The sequence below is a fragment of the Oreochromis aureus genome, linkage group 19 (genome assembly GCF_013358895.1).
Source record: "Oreochromis aureus strain Israel breed Guangdong linkage group 19, ZZ_aureus, whole genome shotgun sequence".
In the NCBI taxonomy this organism is placed as follows: Eukaryota; Metazoa; Chordata; class Actinopteri; order Cichliformes; family Cichlidae; genus Oreochromis; species Oreochromis aureus.
The window spans coordinates 29,341,297-29,365,112 of NC_052960.1; the positions used below are offsets into that span (position 1 = coordinate 29,341,297).

Below are 23,816 nucleotides of genomic sequence, written 5' to 3' on the forward strand. Positions count from 1 at the left end.
TGCCAGTTAGCTACTAATTTAGTTATGATGCATATTGATCAGTCAAACCTGAGAAACTGATCAGCTTCAGTCTTTGTCTTACTGTCATTCAAGTACAGATGTTAATAAGAGCCTTTGTTGAATGCTGATTAGAGCATCATAAGAAAAGAAAATACCAGGACTGGTCCACTATTAAGTCTCGACAGATAAATGCTTCATGCTTTGCTGCAAATGAAGCAGCCGTTGGCAATTTTTCCAGACCATGGAAAAATTTGGTGCCATTTTTTGCCTACACAACTAACTTCTTATGCCAAATGATGTGCCGCACAGGTTCACAGGATTCTCACAGATATCTGCCAAATCTCATCAGAATCCAACTGACATACAAGATAATGCGTCACCCACAGCTTACACATGAACTGTGTGTGAGCTTCAATCCCATTCCAAGCATGACACCAGTGTGTTTGTTTAAAAATCACACCAAATGTTTATCTTTATATTATCTTTCTTGAACAGACACTGAATGAATCACATGGATGGATTACTTTCACATAATTTATTCATAAAATCACAGATGCATACTTCTCATTCATACAAAACGCAGCCAATTATATTCAGTGTTCTTTGCAGTCAAAATCTTATATTGAACCAAAACTTCAGTTCTGGCTGTGATATACACTTAAATGCACATTAACAGAAGCCGTTTCTTCAGTTTCAGGTATACTTTTCTCAGGGGAGATTGTGCATCGGTAGAGGTATCAAGTACAACTCTCTGCATGTGCGTAGGGTGGCCAAAGCAGCTCTCACGCTAAGCTGGGCTCCAGGCCAGGGTTGTCGGCGCCCGCCGAGAGCCTGTTGGTTTTGGAGTGGGTCATGTTCCAGCGCTGCATTCTCCTGCAGTAATTTTCAGAGTCCACTGTATCCATGTGAGCTGATTTCAAAACTGTAGATGGGTGCAGTGTGTTGTGTAAAGCTTGAAAAAACAGCCTGTAGAGAAGAGCACATCAGTCAGTCCTCTAGAACTGTGGCTGCACGTGACATTTTCAAACTTCATTGATTTCACCTTTTTTCTATTAACGACTTCACTCTAAAGCAGTGGCTCGGTTTAGACTCTGCCTTCTACTGATAAAAGTCCTAATTTAGAAAATAATATGTCATGTGACATTTTGCTTAGACTTTAACAAGCAAGCTGTTCCTTGTGGAGTGCCAGCCAAGTCTCCCTCCTGACATATACGATGGTGCTGTTACAGGTTTGTTGCCTTACAAATAAGTAATGTCTAACCTTACACCCTACACATTGACTGAAAATAGCTCAGTTAGTTTGTGAGTAAAGAACTATATTCAAGACAACAAAAAACACATCACAACAACACTTCACCTTAAGGTACTTTCACTCACTGATAAGAGAAAATAAAACAAACCCACTCTAAGTTTTATCAATCACCATTTCATTCCAGTCAATTTTAAGAACAAACACACACACACACACACACACACACACACACACTCACGCGCGCACACGCCAAAAAACCCCTCTGGGTTTTTCACAAAATGCGGACCAAAAGAAGGAAGTTTGGCCCTTCCAAACAAAATATGCACAATATATGACATTTTTTTACTTCTTCTTCTCTTTAAACAAATAGACCAGGCCATTCGAGGTAGTCCACTCCTGGTCCACTGTTGGAATGAACTCCTGATTCAGCCGTTTGTTTTCTTCCAGTTCAAAGGGAAGTTTAGCCTACCCTCCGACTTAGTGAGTGAGGAGGATATGATATGTTTGCCTTAGACGGAGTAAATGGGCTGAGCCCCTACTGAAGCCCCCAAACCGTGAAATCCAACTGGTTAGCTGGGCGTGGAAGTATATGCAATAGAGAGCAGGTCAGCCACTAACCAGAAGGTCGGTGGTTCGATCCCAGTCTGCTCCAGTCTGCATGCCAAATATCCTTGGGCAAGATACTAACCCCACGTTGCCCTCCGATGCATCCATCGGAGTGTGACTGTGTATGAATGTTAGATAGAGCACTTAAATTGTTAGAAGAAGTGCTGGTGTGATTGGGTGAATGAATTAGTTGTATAAAGTGCTTTGAGTGCTCAGACAGAGTAGAAAAGCACTATATAAGAAACAGTCCATTTACCATATGTTACTTACTACACACACTATGTAAAGTATGTTTTTAATCATAAAAAGTCACATTAAAAAAGTTTTGTGTTCCTGTGAAAAACTAAGTACAACTCATGATTCAGTGGCTTACAGAAACTCCTTTAGCAGCATTAACTTTAACAGTCTGTAACATCAGTGAGGAGGAATTCTGCACCACTCTTCGCTTTGTTTCTTCAGTTGTTGAGATTTCCAGGCATTGGTTTCTGCAGCGCTCTCTCAACATCCAACCGCAGCATTTCAATTTCAGTTCCTTGTTTCTTTTCTTTTTCAGCTACTCAGTAGAGTTGCTGAATATACTTGAGGTCACTGTCCTGTTGCATAGCTGTCAGACAGATAGCGTCACATTTGGCTTCACAGAGCCTAACTCAGTGACAGCAAAGTGCCCAGATCCTGTAGCTGCAACATAACACACTGTCTAACTGCTCGTTTGCTCAGATGCAGCCTAAACCATACTGCTGTTCTCTTTAGATGAACAGACTTTCTCCTGAAAACTCTTACAAGCAAGCCACATTTGTTCACCACCACCAGTAGGGGCTGCAGCTATCAATTATTTTAGTAATCAAGTAATCCATCGATTATTCCATTGTTTAATCAAGTAATCGGATAAGAAATACTTTTGTCTTATTAATGACAAATAATAAATATTCAAAAGAGAAAGTTGAACTCCATACAACACTGTCAAAAAAACCCTAAACCCTTTGATTGTATGTACGTACCATATTTAAATTACATTTTTAAAGAAAACATTTTCTTAAATGCAAAATTATATGAATAATCTCATGTACTGTCAAAGGTCAAAATCAAATAAGATACATGTGCAATCACAAGGCATTAAAATGTACCTTTGCTCTGTCTTCCTGAAAAACTGTAAAATTAGGGAGCAAGTTTTTGTGCTGCTGAAAACAGATGTTATGATGATGTACACATCAAATAATGATAATAATAATTCAGTGTCCAACCTAACAACAACGAGTTTAATGGCATGTGTACATTTTTATTGGCTTATGAAAAAAAGCTTTTATTTTCATATTTTTAAATTCCAATGCAACTGAATTAACAGAATGTTTAATATTATTTCAATTTCAATCTGAAAAATGTTATGAAAGCCTTAAAATTAATATAGTTTTGTACACCCCGTGCCCCCTTTTGACTCACCCCTGTTTCAGCCTTCGGTAAACTCCACAATTTAACCAGTCTGGTATCAGACCGAGTTAATAGTTCATCTGCATACCTTCTGAGGCTTACTGCAGATTACTCTCTGTGTAAAACAATAGATGGTGAATGGAGCAGCTACAAAGTTCATTTTTCTTCACGTTGGAGTTGATCAGGCGCTTTGATGAAGGACTGGGGACTCTAGATTTTTCCCAGTAAAGGTTGTAATGGAACTGTGCTCCTGTTTTGGACGCCAGAAACACGTTTTCTTTCACTCAGCCTGAGCTCGGTTTCTCAGTAACACCGCCGCCTCTTTGCTCTTCGTGGTGTGTAAACAGACTCCATGTTAAATTGTGCCAGAGTCATCATCACTGCTGCTGTTATCAGTGTTTCTATTTAAAACTGAAGGCTGTGTGGGCTTAATGTTGTCAAAACGTTTATAGCAGCAAATGCGGGTAAAGCACTCACGGTCACGTTGTTTAACACATTGACACACTACAGGGCCTCGTGTGAAACGAAACATTGTAGCAAATAATTTTTTGTGATTGAATTACTCGATGAATTGTTGTAGCCCTGTTTCAGTCTTTGCCTAATTTTACTCTAATGAACTTTAACATTTAAAAGGTGAACTGCATCTAGCTGTCGGGCTTTTTGTAATTTCCCCGAGCATCGCACAGAATATTTTGTGCACACCTGAATGTGACAGACCAACAAACTGCCAAAACCAGTCCTGTGAGAACCTTTTTTTTTTCTTTTACAACTGTAGTTATGTGTGTAGGGGTGTTTACTATTTACACATATATATAATACAGGAAATTGTATGATTTCAGTTTTTTAAAAAAACCCATATAATTAAAGGTTAATACTTAAACCTTTTCCTAACAGGATCCCTTAAAGTGCTGTTGGCACTGATTTATTTTTGTAAATAATTGCCTGCAGCTTATTATAATATGTTTCTTAAAAATACTGCAATATTTTATTTATGTATTTATTTTGATTGGTCTGTCCAATTAAAATGAGCGTTTCCAAAAATAGAAATTTGGAGACTCCAAAAGACCACTGGAAACCATGGTAACGAACACTATTTTACCCGAAGCATATGTCTGGTTATAAACAAATTAAAATATTTGTATTTAAAAAACTATCCTGGATATCTGGGTAATGTTTTAGGAATGAAAGTGACATCAGGTTTCCTGGGTTGTTGACTCAGTGTTTTCAGTTTGTACTTTGTCGCTGTTTATTTTCCATGTGCTTCGAGTTTTCTTGTGTTCGCCTCTGTCTGTGTGCATTATGTTCAGTCAGCCAGCCGTCTCATGTCCTGTTCATCCTGCCTTCACAATAAACATCCTCAACCAGCCTGCGAGTCCTGCGTTTGAGTCCACTCTTCTCCACATCCACACAGCGAACGAGAAACATTGAAAATCAAGGTGAAAAAATGACGCGACAGCCTCGCCCCTTTTGCTGAAATTTCATTGCAGCAAGTCAAAATGGTATTCAGTAGCTTGTACAGCCCCCTCGTGCTTGTATGCATGACAGTGTTGGAGCATGCTAAAGAGACGATCGATAATACCCTGTCAGCATCTCCTGCCAGATTTGGACCAAGGCATCACTGAGCTCCTGGACAGTCTGATGTGCACTGGATGGACTGGGACATCATGTCCATGGATTTAGGTCAGGGAAGCATGGGGGACTGTAAATGGTACTAATTCCTTCATCCTCCAGGAACTACCTACATACTCTTGCCATTGTTGGGCATTGTTGTGCACCAAAGTGAATGTGGTACTGCACCAGCATAGGGTAAACACAATGGGTTCAGGGATTTCATCCCGATGCCATTGCCTAGCCTGTAGAGGTCTGCGTGGAGGACACAAAGACCATCACTGACCCACCACCCTCATGAAGTCTATTTCTGATTGTTTGGTCAGAGACATTCACACCAGTGGCCTGCTGGCAGTGCTGTTCCTGTTCCTCATTGCACAAAAGAGCAGATATCAGTTCTGCTGATGGACCCTCTACAGGCCTGTCCAACTATCTCAGAGTAATTGCCTGTCTCCTGTGCTGGGAGATACAGTAAACCTGGCAATTGCGTGTATTGATATGCCATCCTGGAGGTGTTACACTAGCTGTACAACCTCAGCAGGGCCCAGGTATCACCTTAAGCTACCAGTAGTGACACTGGCCTAAGCCAAAAAAAACATAGTCAGAAGAGGAGGAAAACTGTCCTTTACCTGTAAAACCATTCCTGATTTGGGGGTTATCCCATTGTTGCCCCTCTAATGCACCGGTTGTTAATTTTATTAACACCAAAGATGGATTATCAGCCATGCTGCTACTACAAGATCAGTAACTCAGAAGTTTTACTGACTTGATGCTGTAGTCTGATTAAAAAGTGTAGCTGTAATTTTTCTGATCAGTAGAAGAAGCTTGAGAACCACGGGAGTGACAAAACAAATTCAGTGTATCGCTGTGGTGATGACGACATTGGCACCTCCAGGTGTCATTAGAGTAAAGCTCTTTATTATTAATGAGTTATGAAGACCCCCCAAAGGAAATACACTACATGTGCATGAGTTTTTGCAGTAGTCTTAGTGTGTGTGTGTGTGTGTGTGTGTGTGTGTACCTGGGTAACAGAGCTGTCACAGTAGTGAGAACACATATGATGTAGAAAAGAGAGTGGGACATTTGGAGTAATTCAATCCCCAGAGGATTGACAGGGGGGCTGCAGGTCACACAGAAGCCACTGAGGAGCAGTACAAAACCAAAATAGGAAGCACAGCTGAGCACCAACACGACCACGTGTATCCATGTCTGCAAAAAAAAAAAAAAAAAAAAGATTCAAAACTCCAGAGCACAACTAAAGACAGAGAGCTGCTCCTGAATCTTTCCATTTCCAATTCTGACTTGGATTACATTTTTCCTCACGCTGTACACCAAAGGCCTCAAACCTAAATGAGCCGAGGGCCACTGCTGCCACTGTCATCTCATGTGAGGGCAGCTTTAGTGTTCAAGTAGTACAAAAAGCAAACAAACAACAAAACACCCACAAATATTTCCAAAAATGTAGTTATTTTTTTGTTTTTTTAATTTCAAATATTGTATAACAAACTGCAAACATGAACGCAGATTATTTTTTCGCACTCTTAACTAACTGAAGCCTTTCATTGAACTACCAAATAAACACATTGGTCCTCTCTTTGTGGACAGACACGTGGCAGCACTTCTGCTGTCATTTTGTTCATATGTACCAAATAAAAGTGCAGACATAAGTGTGCACATTAGTTTGTGACTAACACAGCCAATCCCTCAGCATGTTTGTGCTCTCTGCTCATGTTGCCTTCATATTAAATCATTTAAAGAACTTATTTTAACATTGCACTCAACAACAAACAAATCCTCCTGAACAGAAAAAGTCACTTCAAGGGACAAACTGCATTAGATTTCTTCACGTCAACAAGTAGGGGTGACCTGAGCCGGGAGTTTGAGACCCCTGCTGTACACCCTAACATAACACACATAACCTTTAAGCTACACACTTGTTATTGCAAAGGCAAAGTAACTGAGACACAATCCAGCTTCAGTATAAATGATTTTGAGTGGTGGTGGTGAGTCTGACCAGTGTGTTGCTCTCGATCACTTGGTGCAGCAGAATAATGAAAAGTGCTGATGCATTGATCGGTGAGCCAAAGGACAGCACCCCAACATCTGATCCTGCATATGCCTGTGAAAACAGAAAAAAATCCACTAAAATACTCTAACATGAAAATCTTAGAACAGTAGGACAAGACAGACAGACCCGCATGCATGTAAATAGAAGAAATGCGATAAGTAATGATTTGCATGGTGTACTTACAAAGTAAGGCACAAAAAAGCAAACGAGGCTTTGATAAAAAGCATCCAGGACCGTGATCCAGAACATGTATGGAACACACGTCTGTGAAGACATCACAATCATCTATTACACTTTCTAAACAAATATTAGTGTTACTGACGTCACGCGTACTTGTTTGGCTAGCACAAGCCGCAACACTTGAATGAAAAACAAATGACCCATGCTTAATGATAATGAGGTAATGAGCTAGGCAAGAGGCCAGCGGTAGGACACAGATGAAAGCATAACAAACAGAAATATGGTGGGACATGATCATATGAACAAGCAGGTGGCGTCTGTATGCATTTCGATTTTTCTAGTATATGTAATGTACATATGTATAAGATAAGATAAGATAACCTTTATTAGTCCCACACGTGGGAAATTTGTTTTGTCACAGCAGGAAGTGGACAGTGCAAAAGTTATATAGCAAAATTAGAATACAATAAGAATAAAATACTGTACACAACTGTACAGAATAGAATAAAATAAAATACTATATACAGTAGAATAAATAGAATAAAATATACAATAGGATAAAAATAGAATACAAATGCTTTATAGAACTGAGTAAAAATACAACGATGCCAGAAAAGCTTATTGCACTTAGTCTTATTGCACATGTGTGGATGTGTGTGTTTGATCAGTTAAAGTCTTTGTTGTGGAGTCTGACAGCAGTGGGGAGGAAAGATCTGCGAAATCTCTCCGTCCCACACCGTGGGTGCCGCAGCCACTGAAGGAGCTGCTCAGTGCTGTCAGAGTCTCCTGCATGGGGTGGGAGATGTTGTCCAACAGGGATGACAGCTTAGCCGCCATTCTCCTGTCACTCACCACCTCCACTGGGTCCAGAGGGCATCCTAGAACAGAGCTGGCCCTTTGGATCAGCCTGTTCAGTCTCTTCCTGTCCCCAGCAGAGATGCTGCCCCCCCAGCAGACCACACCATAAAAGATGGCAGAGGCCACCACAGAGTCATAGAAGGTCTTCAGGAGTGGGCCCTCCACTCCAAACGACCTGAGTCTCCGCAGCAGGTACAGCCTGCTCTGCCCTTTCCTGTAGAGGGCGTCTGAGTTATGAGTCCAGTCCAGTTTGTTGTTCAGATGAACACCAAGGTACCTGTAGCTGTCCACAGCCTCAATGTCCATACCTTGGATGTTCAGTGGTTGCAGTGGAGGATGTTTGTGCCTGCGCGAAGTCTACCACCAGCTCCTTGGTTTTACTGGCATTGATCTGGAGGTAGTTCAGCTGGCACCAGTCCACAAAGTCCTGAGTCAGTCCTCTGTACTCCTTGTCGTCCCCATCAGTGATGAGGCCGACTATTGCAGAGTCATCAGAGAACTTCTGCAGGAAGCACTGGGTGGAGTTGTGGGAGAAGTCTGCAGTGTAGATGGTGAAGAGGAACGGAGCCAGAACTGTTCCCTGTGGGGTCCCCGTACTGCAGACGACCCTGTCCGACACACAGCCCTGAGTCCTCACATACTGTGGTCGGTCGGTGAGGTAGTCCAAAATCCAGGTAGTGAGGGGATGGTCCACTCCAGAGTTCTCCAGCTTGTCCTTCAGGACCGAGGGAAGAATAGTGTTGAAGGCACTGGAGAAATCAAAGAACATGATTCTCACAGTGCTCCCAGCGGTCTCCAGGTGAGCGAGGGAACGATGTAGGAGGTGAATGACGGCATCATCCGCTCCAATGCCAAGCTGGTAGGTAAACTGAAGTGGGTCCAGTGATGAGCTCACAAGGCGCCGAAGCTGGACCAACCGCTCCAGGGTCTTCATCAGGTGGGATGTCAGAGCCACCGACCTGTAGCTGTTGAGGTCCTTGGGGCGTGAAGTCTTTGGCACTGGTACAACACAGGAGGTTTTCCAGAGCTGTGGGACTCTCCCCAGTCTCAGGCTCAGGTTGAAGAGGTGCTCCATCACCCCACACAGTTGGTCCGCGCAGGACCTGACGACCCTCGAGCTGATGCCATCTGGACCCGCTGCCTTCTTGGCTTTAATCCTCCTCAGTTCCCTCCTAACCTGGGTGGTTGAGAGAGACAGGCTGGAGCCTTGTGTTGAGTGTGTATTGGATGCTGTTGTTGGGGTGGGAGGAGTGAGCAGGGTGAATAGAGGAGGTGTGAAGTGTCTGAGGTGTCAGAGGTGGAACAGCAGCAGTGGGGGTGGGTAAGTCTGCAGCCGATGTTGGAGACTGCCTCATGGATGAATCAAATCTGTTGAAGGAATGATTCAGTTCATTTGCCCACCTCACATCCCCCCCAGGCAGAGAGTTCTGATGTTTGTGGCCTGAGATGGTTCTGAGGCCTCTCCAGACTTCACCAACGTTGTTTTGCTGAAGCTGGTTCTCCATCTTCTGCCTGTAGCTGTCCTTCCCCTTCCTTATCAGTCCCCTCAGCTCTCTCTGCACCCTTTTCAACTCCTCTTTGTCTCTGGATTTGAAGGCCCTCCTCTTCTGCTTGAGGACAGCTTTAATTTCTGGGGTAATCCAGGGTTTGTTGTTGGAGAAACACCGTACAGTCCTGGTAGGTACGGTGTTATCCACACAGAAATTAATATAGTCAGTAATGCATGTAGTAAGGCTGTCGATGTCCTCTCCGTGGTCGTCACAGATCACCTCCCACACAGTGGACTCAAGACAATCCTTAAGAGCCTCCTCGCTCTCCTCCGACCATCTCTGTACTGTGCGGGTGGCTGGTGGCTCCCTGCGCACTAAGGGCTCATACACAGGGACAAGGTGCACCAGGTTATGATCAGATCTGCCCAGGGGAGGGAGAGGTGATGAACTGTATGCCTCTTCTGCATTGGCATACAGTAAGTCCAGTGTTTTATTGTCTCTGTTGGGCAGGTCACATACTGGGTGGAGGTGGGCAGTGTGGAGTCCAGTGAGGCACGATTGAAGTCCCCTGATATTATGAGAAGGGCTCTCGGAGATTGTGTTTGCAGTCTGCTGACCACAGAGTGGAGAGAGTCACGCATCCGCGTTGGCCGAGGGGGGGACATACGCTGTTAGCGCGATAACATGTGAGAATTCCCGGGGCAGGTAGTACGGACGCATGCTAATGGCTAACAGCTCAATGTATGGCTATGATAGTGCCCTATTTTCTATCTTCTGTTTCCTCTTTCTGTGTAAATAATAAAATGATCACAGAAATGTAACTGTTAACATATTAATGAAAGTGAATTTATGTGTTTTTTTCTGTTATACAGGAATGTTGTGATCATGTTTGTGCACATTATGACTTAGCAGCCCGGTTAGAGTGAAGAATACATTAGTAGGTATTAGAGTTTCATCATAGCAAGTGTAGAACCAGTTTACATTCAGCAATTTAAAATACTTAAAATAAATAAATGTGTTGATAAATAAAGTTTTCATAATTTAAGCAGTTTTCTTTTTTCATCAACGTGATACAAACATGTTGAGACTTAATGATGCTAACTGTGTCAGCTAAGGGTTTGTGTTCATAAGCTGCTCTGTTTCAGAAAATACATTTGTTAGGAGCACTGACCATATTCTAGGAAATGTTTGACAAAAATGAAAAAACAAATGAAATCCTTAAACAGCAACTGCCGTTTGTATAGTTTGTATGTCATTTCTATGGCAAGTGTGTGTTTGCAGTAACCTTGGAAGTTTGTGCATCCTGGTAGAGCTCGGGCAGCTCCATCAGAGTGACAGCAGGTAAATCTTGGTCGAGAATGCCGTAAATGAGCGGAGGAGCTGACGTAAAGATTAGATTGAAGAGGATGAGCACCCAGGAGTTGGTCATGACACTCCCAGAAAAACCACAGAAGAACTGATACCAGAACAGCAGATTCACATACATCTGCAGGTAAGAAACACACAGACAGCAGTGAGGAATTTCCTTACTTATTACTTTTTTTTATTCGTGTGTCAACAAGGAATTGCCTTAAAAAATTTTTGGTTTTTGTGTTTGTGGGGAAGAAAGTCTATGCTAACACAGTGGAGAACCACAGCTTTGTCGTGGTCGTAAATCACTGGACCAGCTCTTTATCCTTTCAGTGATACGATGATAAATGATTTTGCATCAATCGGGGAATTGTATGTTTGTTTTATGCTAATAATGTGTCCTTTTGGCTCACACGCAGGGAAAACATGCAAACTCCACATATAAAAGGCCCCCAGCTGTCTTTCTAATCAGGAACCTTCTTACTTTAAGGTGTCATTACTAATCTCTGCACTACCAGGCAAAGCTCAATATCAACAAGTCCTCTGCATCATTGCACGCTAGAGTAGGATGGCTGCTGGGTGCCTCAAACCTGCGTGAGGGGTTTTGGGTAAGTCAGACTAGTGTTGACCTCAGGACTGGATTCAGTGGCCGGGGAGAAGAACTGTCCCACAACAAGAACCCTCCAAAGTCACGTGACACTATATGAGACAAGTCTTATTAAATGGATTCATTAGTTTAAATTTATTAGTTTAATTCATTAGTTTAAAGGTATGCCAAATAGTAGGTAGAATAAACAGAAAAGAATACAGCAACATAACAGCAGTTATATATTATTAAAATGAAAACCTGCTGTATTTTTAAAAAAATGATTTGCTGTTGTTTTCTTGAGAATTACAGCAGGTGATTTTAGGGATGACAGTGTAACTGTTGTGAGTTCAACACCTGCCTTAATTTGAAACTTCAGTCAAGCAGTTTAGAACCTTTTTTATAAAGCTGTCAAAAAACCTCTTACCACATTCTTATAGATGAAGTATTGTATCATGTTTGCAAGACGAGAGTAACACCAGTGGCCGTGAACCAGCAGCAGCTTGCTGAGGTGTTTAAACCGTGAAATAGCAAAGTCACTGGACATCACAGCCTGGAGAAAGATTTAAAGCAACAAAAATGACCACAAAGCAAAATAATGAAAAAAAAGAAGAAGAATAAAACAAGTGTTAACCTCTTTTAGCGCCTGCTGGTGAGTGAAACCAGATGATACAGGCTAATGTAATATCACACTGATTCTAACGTAACCACAGAAAGCTACAGCTACAGCTCTCTAAGAGTTGTCTGTGATAGTCTTGGATGGGAGGCTGAATTAAACCTATACTAACAAAAGGTAGCTTCATAGCATTTTGTAAAGACCTCAGTTTGACAGTATTTTTTGTTATTAGTAGTTTTATTGTTATATTTTTTCTTTGTTATTACCTGCATTCCCTCCTGTCCAGATATCCCAACGCCCACATCAGCCACCTGAATCATGCTTACATCATTGGCTCCATCACCTGAAATGGCAGCATTGTTTTCCACTTGTTCTTGTCAAATTATTTCAAGCAGTGATTTGATAAATAACGCTGATAGTACTCATGCAATGACAATGGAAAAGGCAGGAAGGTGAAGAAAAGATCAGCTGTATTTCAAATGTTGAACAGAAAAAGGATTATGAAATGTCTTTATGGAATAATAAACAATCAGCTTCCAAGCTGCTTTTCTGTTGGCTGAGTTCTTACCCACAGCCAGGGTCATGACACCAAGATGGTCCCGGATCAGCTGGACCACTTGGCTTTTCTGCAGTGGAGTGGAACGGCAGCAGATCACTGCCTTGCATCGCTGGCTCAGCTCCAGGAAGTTGCTCCTCAATTCGTCCTCCAAGGCCCAACCCAGTGTCCGGCCATCTATGACCAGAATGAAGCTGCTGGACATGGATTCCCCATTTCCAGTAAGGTCAGTCAAACTCTCACCACTCTGGACTTCCAGTATGAGATCCTCAAATAAAGCTGCACAAGCATCCTGAAGGAAAAGAAAGGACTGTTATGTACCAGAGCAGAATGCGTAACTGCATTTATTGCAGTCATTATGCCTCTGTCAGTGCGCCCCAGGGCAGCTGTGGCTACAATGTAGCTTGGCATCACCAGTGTGTGAATGTGTGTGTGAATGGGTGAATGACTGAATGTAGTGTAAAGCGCTTTGGGGTCCTTAGGGACTAAGTAAAGCGCAATACAAATACAGGCCATTTACCATATAACCAACTGTTTGTTTCATGAAATTGGGGGGCTGCTTCCTGCAGGTGAGTTCAGACATGGCTTCTCCTGTCCAGTGTTTTATTGGATTTGATTGATTGTTGGTGTTCAGGATTTTGATCCTATGTAGGTGTTTTTTAATAAGGGGGGAAAAATCCAAACCTACACGGCTCTGTGTGAAAAAGTGAATGCCCCCTAAATCTAATAACTGGTTGGGCCACCCTTAGCAGCAACAACTACAATCAAGCACTTACGATAACTGGCTACGAGTCTTTTACAGCACTGTGGAGGAATTTTGGCTCACTTGTCTTTGCAGAATTTTTGCAATTCAGTGACATTGGAGGGTTTTTGAGCATGAACCGCCTTTTTAAGGTCACGCTAGAGCATCTCAATCTTGTGAGACTTCACCAGAGGCCAGAGGTTCAAGCATCACAGCACATTTATGTCAAGAAAAGCGAAGATAAAACACAGAAAAATATGACGGAGATTTTCCTGGGCTGGATTTTTATAGCAGATAACCCCCAGTGAAGTGAAGCAGAGCAACGTTACAGAAGTTTTGTTAGAGACACAGCTAAGCGTTTTGCAATTTGGCATAATTTGTAAAAGTTGAAATTCACTGTGAATCTTTTTGTGGAATTCGTTGACCTGCTCTGTAATCTTTTGCTCTTTTAGCTGCTTGGCAGTTGTTGAAATAGTTTTGTGAGCTTTAAGCTGAGATTCTGGTGTTTCTGGCAAAATACATTTATATTTAAATATCAATGTCAGGATTTAATGAATTGATATCGCTTTATTCAATATAAAATTGATTCGAATCTGGAAATTGATTTTTTTAAACCCACTCCTACTCCTGAGGCTGCAAAACAGCGCCAGTTATTACGTTTAGGAGGCAATCACTTTTTCACACAGGGCCATGTAGGTTTGGATTTACTCTTAGATCCATAAGTCACTGAGCATTGCTATTATGGATTGCGTCCTTCTCCCACATGCTCTTCCAGTATTGGCCTGTCTCCAGCCTTAGTGGGGCTGTTCTCACATTGTTCCCCTGCCACTGAGAGTACAGCTTGGATGATTCTGTGGAGAACAGCTGGCTTATTCTCCTGCCTTCTATTTCTCAGGTATAGCTCTTCAAGCGATATACCAGAAAAATAGAGAAATGCTAAGCAAGCCGTCAGGCATGGACAGCTTGCTGTACTTCTTAGGCACCTTCTTCATTGCACCTTTCTGCAGCTGTTGGCTAACTATCCGAGCTGCAGAAAGCGGTTTCTGCTGCATATAGGTATTCGTATTTTTTTAGATTTTTATTATTTTTTGCAGTAAAATAAGCATTTTCTTTCCTAAAACGATGAATAACAATATAAATAAAAATAGAACACATTAATTAGCACTGGTAAAACTACTGGTCGATGGATGAGTCTATAAATGTCTATAGAAACCTTGTCCAGAAGAAACCACCCATCACTATGTTCCTCAGCAGCAAAAAGAAAGAAGACATGCTTACGCCTAAGGTGCCTGCTGAAGAGCTCTAATGCTCTTCTTTGCTGTACAGTACATTCATCTCACACACAGTTAATTCACTGTGTACACGAACAAATGTGCTTTTAATACGCAAGGTTCGAAAGTATTTTTAAGAGTGTAGACAGGATTTATAAGAAAGGTTTTTTTGAGGGTTTTATATTAAAATATATAAAAATAATAAAATAAGAATGAAAAAATTTCCCTCTAGCGCTGCGGGCGGTCTATCCTTCAAGCTCGGGTCCTCTACCTGGGAACCTGAGGGTCCTGCGCAGTATCTTAGCTGTTCCCAGGACTGCGCTCTTCTGGACAGAGATCTCCGATGTTGTTCCCGGGATCTGCTGGAGCCACTCGCCTAGTTTTGGGGTCAATGCACCGTGTGTTTTGATTACCACTGGGACCACAGTTACCTTCACCCTCCACATCTTCTCGAGCTCTTCTTTCAGCCCTTGGCATTTCTCCAGCTTCTGGTTTTCCTTCTTCCTGATGTTGCTGTCACTTGGTGTAGCTACAGCTATCACTACAGTACAGCTGGTTTACTCTCCTGCCTTCTGTCTAAGGCTGTAAGTCTTTGTTTGGTAGTTTCCAAGGCACGGGCAGCTTGCTATACTTCTTAGGCACCTCTTTCTTCAACTTTCTACTTTCAGCTTCCCTCTGTGCTACCTTGATCTTGGCCTCTCGACTGCTCCATGAACTGCACTGCTCTCTTGGGCTGTTCATCATATAGCCAAGCACCTCGGTGATCACTGCTGCTGTGGTGTAGATCAGCTGGTTGTTTTTGGTGATGGTTGCAGTAGGGACTGTCCGTTATGGTGCATTTACATCTTCTAGTAGACCTTCAGAGGATACTTAACATAGTCTTGGTAACCCACTACGGAGGGTCCAGGTTTCCAGCTTTACCATGATCCTATCTTTCAGGTCAGTTTCTCTCACACTCAGCACTCCATCTGTTGTACTTGGAGTGTCATGGTCTGAGTGCTGGGTAGTCACAGGGCATGTTTAGTGAGAGACTGAGATTACCCAAACGCACCACTGAATGACACAGGAAATCATACCTGTGTCATTCCATCTCCCTATACAACTCCTCCATCTAATGCAGAGTGCACAGTGTGTGAAGAAGACCTTACACCCTTTTGCACATGCTCTACAGTAAAATAACAACGTTTTTTTCACTCACTGACCTTGCTTCCACAGTTAGCTGTCAGCAGTTTGTCACTGGCACATAGAAGTTTGCAGGCATAAGCAATGTTGATGGCTGTTTCCTGTTTGTCTCCAGTGAGAACCCAAACTTTAATCCTAGCCCTCTGAAGAGCAGCGATGGTCTCTGGAACCTCCTCCTGCAGTCTGTCTACAATCCCTGTGCTACCTGAAAACACACGCATACACTTGAAGTACTGGTATTTCAGCTCTGATATTGAATGATTTAAGTCTGAGCTGCAGTGACTACCCAACAGCGTGAGGTTCGTCTCAAGCCTCTGAGCTGACTCCAGAAGAAGCTCCTCTCTGTTCTCTATGCTGCTCTCTGCCAGCATGTGTGCTTTCAGCCACAAGTCATACTCATCCTCCTTCAGAACCTGCAGGTAATCAATAACAGATCAAGCAAATATTAGTAACTACAAAGTCAGTAGTTGGCTGTCTGTCATGAATTCAATCAGACTGTAGGATCTTTCAATATGAAATGAGACCATGAAGCAACAGTGGGGAACAGAATCACAAAGCTCCAGTTGAAACAGGCAGTTCAGTTGGGTCAAAGATTTTCACACCAGCTGGAGTCATTTTTAAGGCCTCTGGCGGTGCTATCATCCTGTTCCTCCTTGCACAAGGGAACAGATATTGGTCCTTCTGAGGGCTTAATCACCTTCTAAGGCCCTGTGCAGCTTTACTAGAGTAACTGCTTGTCTCCTGGAATCTCCTCCATGCTCTTCAGACTGTGCAGTGACACAGTTTTTCTGCATTTTAGTGTAATTTTTTGGAGGGCTATATACTTTTAATGTACAGCACTTTGGTCAACTCTGTTGTTTTAAACGTGCTATATAAATAAAATTAGCCTTTGTCTTGTGTTAGCTTAGTTAGTGTTACAGGAAAATTTTGACCCGGTTATATAAGATTAAGCCAGAAGGGCCGATGGCGCGATATGGCAGCCTCGCTTCTGTCAGTCTGCCCCAGGGCAGCTGTGGCTACAACTGTAGCTTGCCTCCACCAGTGTGTGAATGTGTGTGTGAATGGGTGGATGACTGGGTATGTAAAGCGCTTTGGGGTCCTTAGGCGGGGCTAGTAAAAGCGCTATACAAATACAGGCCATTTACCATTTAAAATTATTCCTTTCATCATTTAGCCTGGAGTTATAGTTTGTTGCTTTATAAGAAAGCCCTCCGCAAAGTCAGAACATCTTACTATTCGTCACTGATTGAAGAAAATCAGAACAACCCCAGGTTTCTCTTCAGCACTGTAGCCAGGCTGACAAACAGTCAGAGCTCTACTGAGCCAACAATCCCTTTAATGTTAACTAGTAATGACTTCATGAACTTCTTCACAAATAAAATTTTAATCATTAGAGAAAAAATTACTCATAATCATCTCACAGATGTAATATTATGTACAGCTGCTTTCAGTACCATTGATATTCATTTAGACTCTTTTTCTCCAATTGATCTTTCTGAGTTAACCTCAATAATTTCTTCCTCCAAACCATCAACGTGTCTTTCAGACCTGATCTCTAATAATCGGCTATGTACCACAGGCCTTCAAGCTGGCTGTAGTTAAACCTTTACTTAAAAAGCATCTCTAGACCCAGCTGTCTTAGCTAATTATAGGCCAATCTCCAACCTTCCTTTCATATCAAACATCCTTGAAAGAGTAGTTGTCAAACAGCTAACAGATCATCTGCAGAGGAATGGCTTATTTGAAGAGCTTCAGTCAGGTTTCAGAGCTCATCACAGCACAGAAACAGCTTTAGTGAAGGTTACAAATGATCTTCTTATGGCCTCTGACAGTGGACTCATCTCTGTGCTTGTCCTGCTAGACCTCGGTGCAGCGTTCGATACTGTTGATCATAATATCCTATTAGAGCGATTAGAACATGCTGTAGGTATTACAGGTACTGCACTGCAGTGGTTTGTATCATATCTATCTAATAGACTCCAATTTGTACATGTAAATGGAGAGTCCTCTTCACATGCTGAGGTTAATTATGGAGTTCCACAGGGTTCAGTGCTAGGACCAATTCTGTTTACATTATACATGCTTCCCTTAGGCAGCATCATTAGAAGACATAGCATACATTTTCACTGCTATGCAGATGACACCCAGCTCTATCTGTCCATGAAGCCAGGTAACACATTTTTGACCTGGACATGTCCTTCAACGCACATATTAAACAAATATGTAAGACTGCTTTCTTCCATTTGTGCAACATCTCTAAAATTAGAAATATCCTGTCTCAGAGTGACGCTGAAAAACTAGTTCATGCATTTATTACTTCCAGGCTGGACTACTGTAATTTGTTAAAAACTTTCCTTTTTGCTAAAGCATATAGTTAGGGCTGGACCAGGTGACCCTGAATCCTCCCTTAGTTATGCTGCAATAGACGTAGGCTGCCGGGGATTCCCATGATGCATTGAGTTTTTCCCTTCCAGTCACCTTTCTCACTCACTATGTGTTAATAGACCTCTCTGCATCGAATCATATCTGTTATTAATCTCTGTCTCTCTTCCACAGCATGTCTTTATCCTGTCTTCCTTCTCTCACCCCAACCGGTCGCAGCAGATGGCCCCGCCCCTCCCTGAGCCTGGTTCTGCCGGAGGTTTCTTCCTGTGAAAAGGGAGTTTTTCCTTCCCACTGTCGCCAAAGTGCTTGCTCACAGGGGGTCGTATGATTGTGGGATTTTTCTCTGTATGTATTATTATAAGTTCTACCTTACAATATAAAGTGCGTTGAGGCGACTGTTGTTGCGATTCCGTGCTATATAAATAAAATATAATTGAATTGAATTGAAAACTTCAGTTACACTGAAGGATCAGATATGAAGTTATGACCTGACAAGATTAGTAACAAACTTAAATGCTAAATTTAAAAGCATTTAACTTCTCTTTCCACAAGTCTCTTTTATGTGACCTGCTTCAAACAACAAGAATGCACAGGGAAAAGTATCCAATGTTTTTTTGTATTCTGATGTCCACGTCCAGAACACAGTAGTTTCAGAACAACAGATCCATGTTAAAAATCTCAACATCACATGTGACCTGTGTAGCAAGTTTAACTGGATTCTCTAAGCACTGCAGTTCTCTTTTGCTTTATCAGTTCTCCATCATGTATTTCCTTGACAATTTACAATGAGCTTAAGGACAAAAGATCAGGAAATTGTTAACTCTTCAAAACAGATTTTATGGCTGTCTGGAGTGCTTTAGCATCCAGCTAAAGTGAGAAACCATCAAATTATATACTACATTGTGAAAGAGTGTATTCATGGACATTCTGTACGAAGCTATTTTATTTCACTTCTCAGAAATGTTACCTTTTTAGCGATGCAGAGTGTGCGGAGGCCTTCTCTGGCATAAGCATCCAAATGTTTTTGGGTTTTTTCTTTGATGTGATTGTATACCTCCGTCTGATCTGCGCCGGAGAACAACAAACACACATATAAAACACAAAGGAATACTGATGAAAGACATTGCACTTATTATACATTTAATTTGTTTTTTAAATCATCAATCAGTAGGAAATCAATCTTAAATATTCCTTTTAATTACCTGTAGGGCTTTCAGCCAGGTCCATGATGACTGAGTCCGCACCCTTGGTGAAAACCACCACCTGTCCCGTCAGAGGGTGGCGGACCACTACAGACATCCTTTTCCTGTTAGAGTCAAATGGCAGGATGTGGAGCAGCTGGATAGCCAGGGAGCCGATTCCTGGCAGATCCACGAGCAGGCTCTCTGCAGAGCGACCCCTCAGGGTACAGCGGTATGCTCGTGCTGCATGGACCAGAGCTGCCTCATCTGGACTTTCTGCCTCATACACCAGTTCATCAGTTATCTCTTCAACACATTCCACTTGTCTGGTCAGGTCTTGCATGCTCTGTCTTGTCTCATCAGGATTCGTCTGTGTATCCCTTAAGTCATCCTCTGTCTCTTGGTCCTCCACATCTTGTTCTTCCTCCTCTCTGGCAGATAAGTCTGGTTTAGAGTCATTTTCCTGGCTTGACCCTGACATGTCTGTGGTGTTGCTCACGAGAGTGGAGAGAGTGAGAGAGCCTCTCTTCCCCCTAATAAATAGCCTGCTTTTGAAGCTGTGGGGGCTGCCTTTGATTTGGGAAGGGGAGAGAGCAGAGAAGGGAGAGAAACTGAAACGCTGAAACATCAACTTAATTTCTTCCAGGGACTTCAGAGGTGTCCGTTCTTCAGGTATCTGTAGGAACAAGAAAACATAGAGTCAGCTTCTGGAAGGCAACTCGGGCTGAAAAAGTCAAGACGGTTTCTCCTGAAAATATTCTTTGAATTTTTACACTACTGAACACTTTACTGTATTTTAAATTAAAATTTAAATGAATCAAGCCAGAATCTTTCCCATTAGTCAAATCTCTGTAACGCACAAGGCAAAGTGAAAACCAGCTACAGCTTTGTTATTGTGGAGTATTTTGTGTGAACTGTTGAGGAAAGAATATCCATTAGACTCAATAATAGATATTGTGGTGATGTAAAGTGGAAAAACATGTCTCATGATTTTTATGTTCAAAATCATGTTTAACCTTGAAATGTTTAGGCATTTAGGCTATTTAAGTTATTTATATGATGATTAACAGAAAGTATTGACTATTTTAATCTGCAACCATATTTCAGCGTGCCGTATTGTCAGAACACGTCCGATCGTCTGGAGTCAAAAAACCATGTTGAACTACATTTAGTCCAGACTCTAAAGTCATTTCCACACTCGTCTTCAGTCAAATCAACAAGGAGATATTACTCAGAATTATGATTCCATTATTGAAATAACTTATAGATTTGATTCCTTATCAGTTCTCGCTGTCTCTGTTTGAGAGTCACCATCATCTCTAAGCAGCGTATCAAAGACTTTACATTCATGAATATTAGCTGCATGTAGTATCATCAACTGTTTGTTATGGTCAGTGTTTGGGTCATTACTCAAAAAACATAATGTATTACGCAGAACACTTTTCTTAAAAGTAATGTAAGTAATCTGTTACACTACTTGTAACATTAGTTTTGCATTTTTCCATAAAATGGTGAAATGCATTGTCTCATACTTGTCTCATACATACATGCAGGACACACATATGATCTTTCTCTTAGCACTGGCATGCAATGACTTTTACAGAACAAAGATGAAAAAAAGATGAAAGTGCTGCTGACCCTGCACCTGTTTTATTATAGACCAGACATGGTCAGAGCCACAGCCTTCAGCTTCCTCCTGTTAAAATGGAGTTTTTCCTCCCCACAGTCACCAAAGTGCTTGCTCATAGGGGTCGTCTGATTGTTGGGCTTTCTCTGGATTATTGTAAGGTCTTTATCTTATAGTATTAAGCACCTTGAGGCGATTGCTGTTGTGATTTGGCGCTATATAAATAACTGCAGCCACAAGATGACAGTAATGTTAACGATGGATACACATATTAATCGACAGACGAGGCGCTTAGTGGCAGTGCTGTTTGACATGAAAGAGAGATATCACTTTACTTTGGTACATTTTAAATATTGTTAATATTGTTTATATTTGACAAGTCCTGATGGAAAGCTACTGGTATTTAGATATGAACACAAAGCCGGCAGCACAAAGCAAAGATGAAACCAGGACAAAGAGCCTTTAACTGCCACAATGATTCTACTGTAGAAACATGAACAGGTGGAAACCGAGGCTGCAGCCTGACTGATCATCTGGGTCTGGCAGCTTGACTGTCGGTATTTGTTCAGCTTTAACATCACTCTGGGTTCTTGGGTATCTTAGGTTTAGTCTGTGCTGTCTGTGCAGGTACTTGCAAAGAGCTGAAGTTGTGTTAGCAGCATAATGCAGTTGTTTCTGTTGTGGATGCAGTTTTCACTTTATTATCATGTCTATATCTACACTGTAGACCGTGCCACTGTTTTCCTCCTCTAGCATACAATCTGAAATCAGCTGATTCCCACATAGCAAAATTGGTATGGCCCAGATCTGGCCCACACAATGTGCTTACACATGGCCCACATACCGCAAAGAATGACGACCCTTTGATGGCCCAGATCTGGTTTGCCAGATGTGGTGCACACATGGGCCAGCACAAGGCCAGTTTCAGACACACTGGTGGTCCTGTGCTGGCCCATGTGTGGGCCACCTCTGGCAAGCCTGATCTGGGCCACCAAAGGGCCGTCATTCTTTGCGGTATGTGGGCCATGTGTAAGTTGTGTGCAGCCACGGGCCAGTTGCAGACACGCTGCTGGCCCTGTGCTGGCCCAGAACAGTTTCAGCTCTGGCCCCCAGATGTCAGCCTAATGTGTACCTTAATCAAGCCATGTAATAACAACATGTGCCGGTACATGCAAAACAGTGCAAAAGTAACATGACGAAACTCTGTTCAGACAGGGAATGGACTTACTCTTATATAGCGCTTTTCTGGTCTCCCGGATTACTCAGTGTTCTATACAACATTCCACATTTAGTCACTACATTCATACACATTCACACTCTTGACATGCAGACTGGAGGAGCCAGGGATCGAACCACTAAGCTTCCGATCAGTAGGTAACCTGCTCTACCTTCTGAGCTACAGCCACCCAGTGGTTAACATGAGTAAACCCTCACTAGGTTTTGGAGTACCGGAGGTTTTGTGAGTGACCTGTCAAACCTGCATTTGAAACGTTGGCTACCATAGCAGTATAGTATTGCAACATGGCATTTGGGTCTTCTAACTCAAATAGGAAAATAGGAACATTAATAGTGCATTCATTGCCAGACCTGGCCCACATCTGGTTGACATACACCCTGCCATGACACCAGCCAGTCAGAAGTGCCAGCTTGATGCCGGATCCGGGCCAGACCTGTTTTCTATGGGCCTGGGCCACATAAACCAAACCACAATCGAGCCAGATATGGCATGCCATCACATAGACAGTGCCATCTATGCCAGGCCTGGCACATATCTGGAAGACATACATCTTATCATGCCAGAAGTCAGCCAGCAGTGCCGGCTTGATACCAGATCCGGGCCAGACTTCCTTGCTATGTGGGTTGTAGCACAAGTGCAAGTGGAATGGATAAACGGATTCAACAGGCAGGCAGACAAACAATTCAAAGGAATTGAACTACTGGGAATCATTTCTCTTTTATCATCCCAGTCCTAACACGTATTTGTTTTTCTATCCAAAATGTCGGAAGAACATTTTAATCCGAGTTAGTGTGAAAGGACTTAATATTTCCTAATATTCTAAAGATTATGAAGACCTCTAAACATCACACTGAACGAGATCACTCTACAGACTAAGCTAAGCAAAAGGTTTAAATAGGCCAGTCAGTATAGACAAAAGAGCAAATTGTTCCAATAAAACCATGTAAGTCATTTCATTGTAAATTTAAAAAAAATGTTGGAAACACATCTTTTCTGTGTTATTTACTCACCACATGTCGAGGCTGGTTGGGCGAAGAAACCACCACACTGTTACAGATGGCCAGAGCCAGGAAGAAGTCAGTTATGTAAGTGAGTTCCATGCTGGATGGAGTCTCGGATGAGGAGTGATTTGTCAGCCAGTTCAGTTTCTTGACAAGTGCAGGGTCTGGTACCACCTCCTTTGCCTGAACACATGTACACAGGAGCAACAGGCGCTTACCCAACATGCCAACAATAGGAATAATATGTAAAAGCAGTGGAGTTCACTACATGCAAAATGTAGTGTGAGAAATATGCAAAAAACTAAGAATTCACAAAGGGTGATTCACAAAGTAATTAATGTGGATTCTATAAATGTTGAACACGTCTTGTCTGCTTTTGAGACCGTAACTATGAAGTGAAGTCAGCATACCGAGGGAATCTTTTTAAATATCAGGATTCACTTCGACTAATATTTGCAGTCAGGATAAATGATCACACAGAGCTGATTATCAACTTTACATATTAACTCAGCGAATCTCCCACATTCAAATTAAAGAAATGCCATTTCCAACATCTGACCAATCACAAGACACGGATGGATGTCCTGACAGAAGA

The 23,816-nt window shown here is 42.2% G+C and overlaps 1 protein-coding gene across 4 annotated transcripts in view; it reads right to left on the reverse strand.

The window, feature by feature from the left end:
• Window positions 1-518: 518 nt before the first annotated feature.
• The window catches only part of atp10d (ATPase phospholipid transporting 10D), a 53,132-nt gene continuing 29,834 nt past the window's right edge, over window positions 519-23,816 (reverse strand). For all 4 annotated transcript variants that reach the window (XM_039603003.1, XM_031759275.2, XM_039603002.1 and 1 more), the window contains 13 exons: window positions 23,231-23,404; window positions 19,378-20,032; window positions 19,143-19,240; window positions 16,077-16,203; window positions 15,811-15,995; window positions 12,608-12,887; window positions 12,306-12,382; window positions 11,851-11,976; window positions 10,773-10,973; window positions 7,143-7,223; window positions 6,906-7,010; window positions 5,913-6,100; window positions 519-966 (listed from right to left, as the gene is read on the reverse strand). In XM_039603003.1, the coding sequence (XP_039458937.1) occupies window positions 783-966; window positions 5,913-6,100; window positions 6,906-7,010; window positions 7,143-7,223; window positions 10,773-10,973; window positions 11,851-11,976; window positions 12,306-12,382; window positions 12,608-12,887; window positions 15,811-15,995; window positions 16,077-16,203; window positions 19,143-19,240; window positions 19,378-20,032; window positions 23,231-23,404 (2,481 nt within the window). In that variant the 3' untranslated portion in view covers window positions 519-782. The remainder of the gene's footprint in view (window positions 967-5,912; window positions 6,101-6,905; window positions 7,011-7,142; window positions 7,224-10,772; window positions 10,974-11,850; window positions 11,977-12,305; window positions 12,383-12,607; window positions 12,888-15,810; window positions 15,996-16,076; window positions 16,204-19,142; window positions 19,241-19,377; window positions 20,033-23,230; window positions 23,405-23,816) is intronic.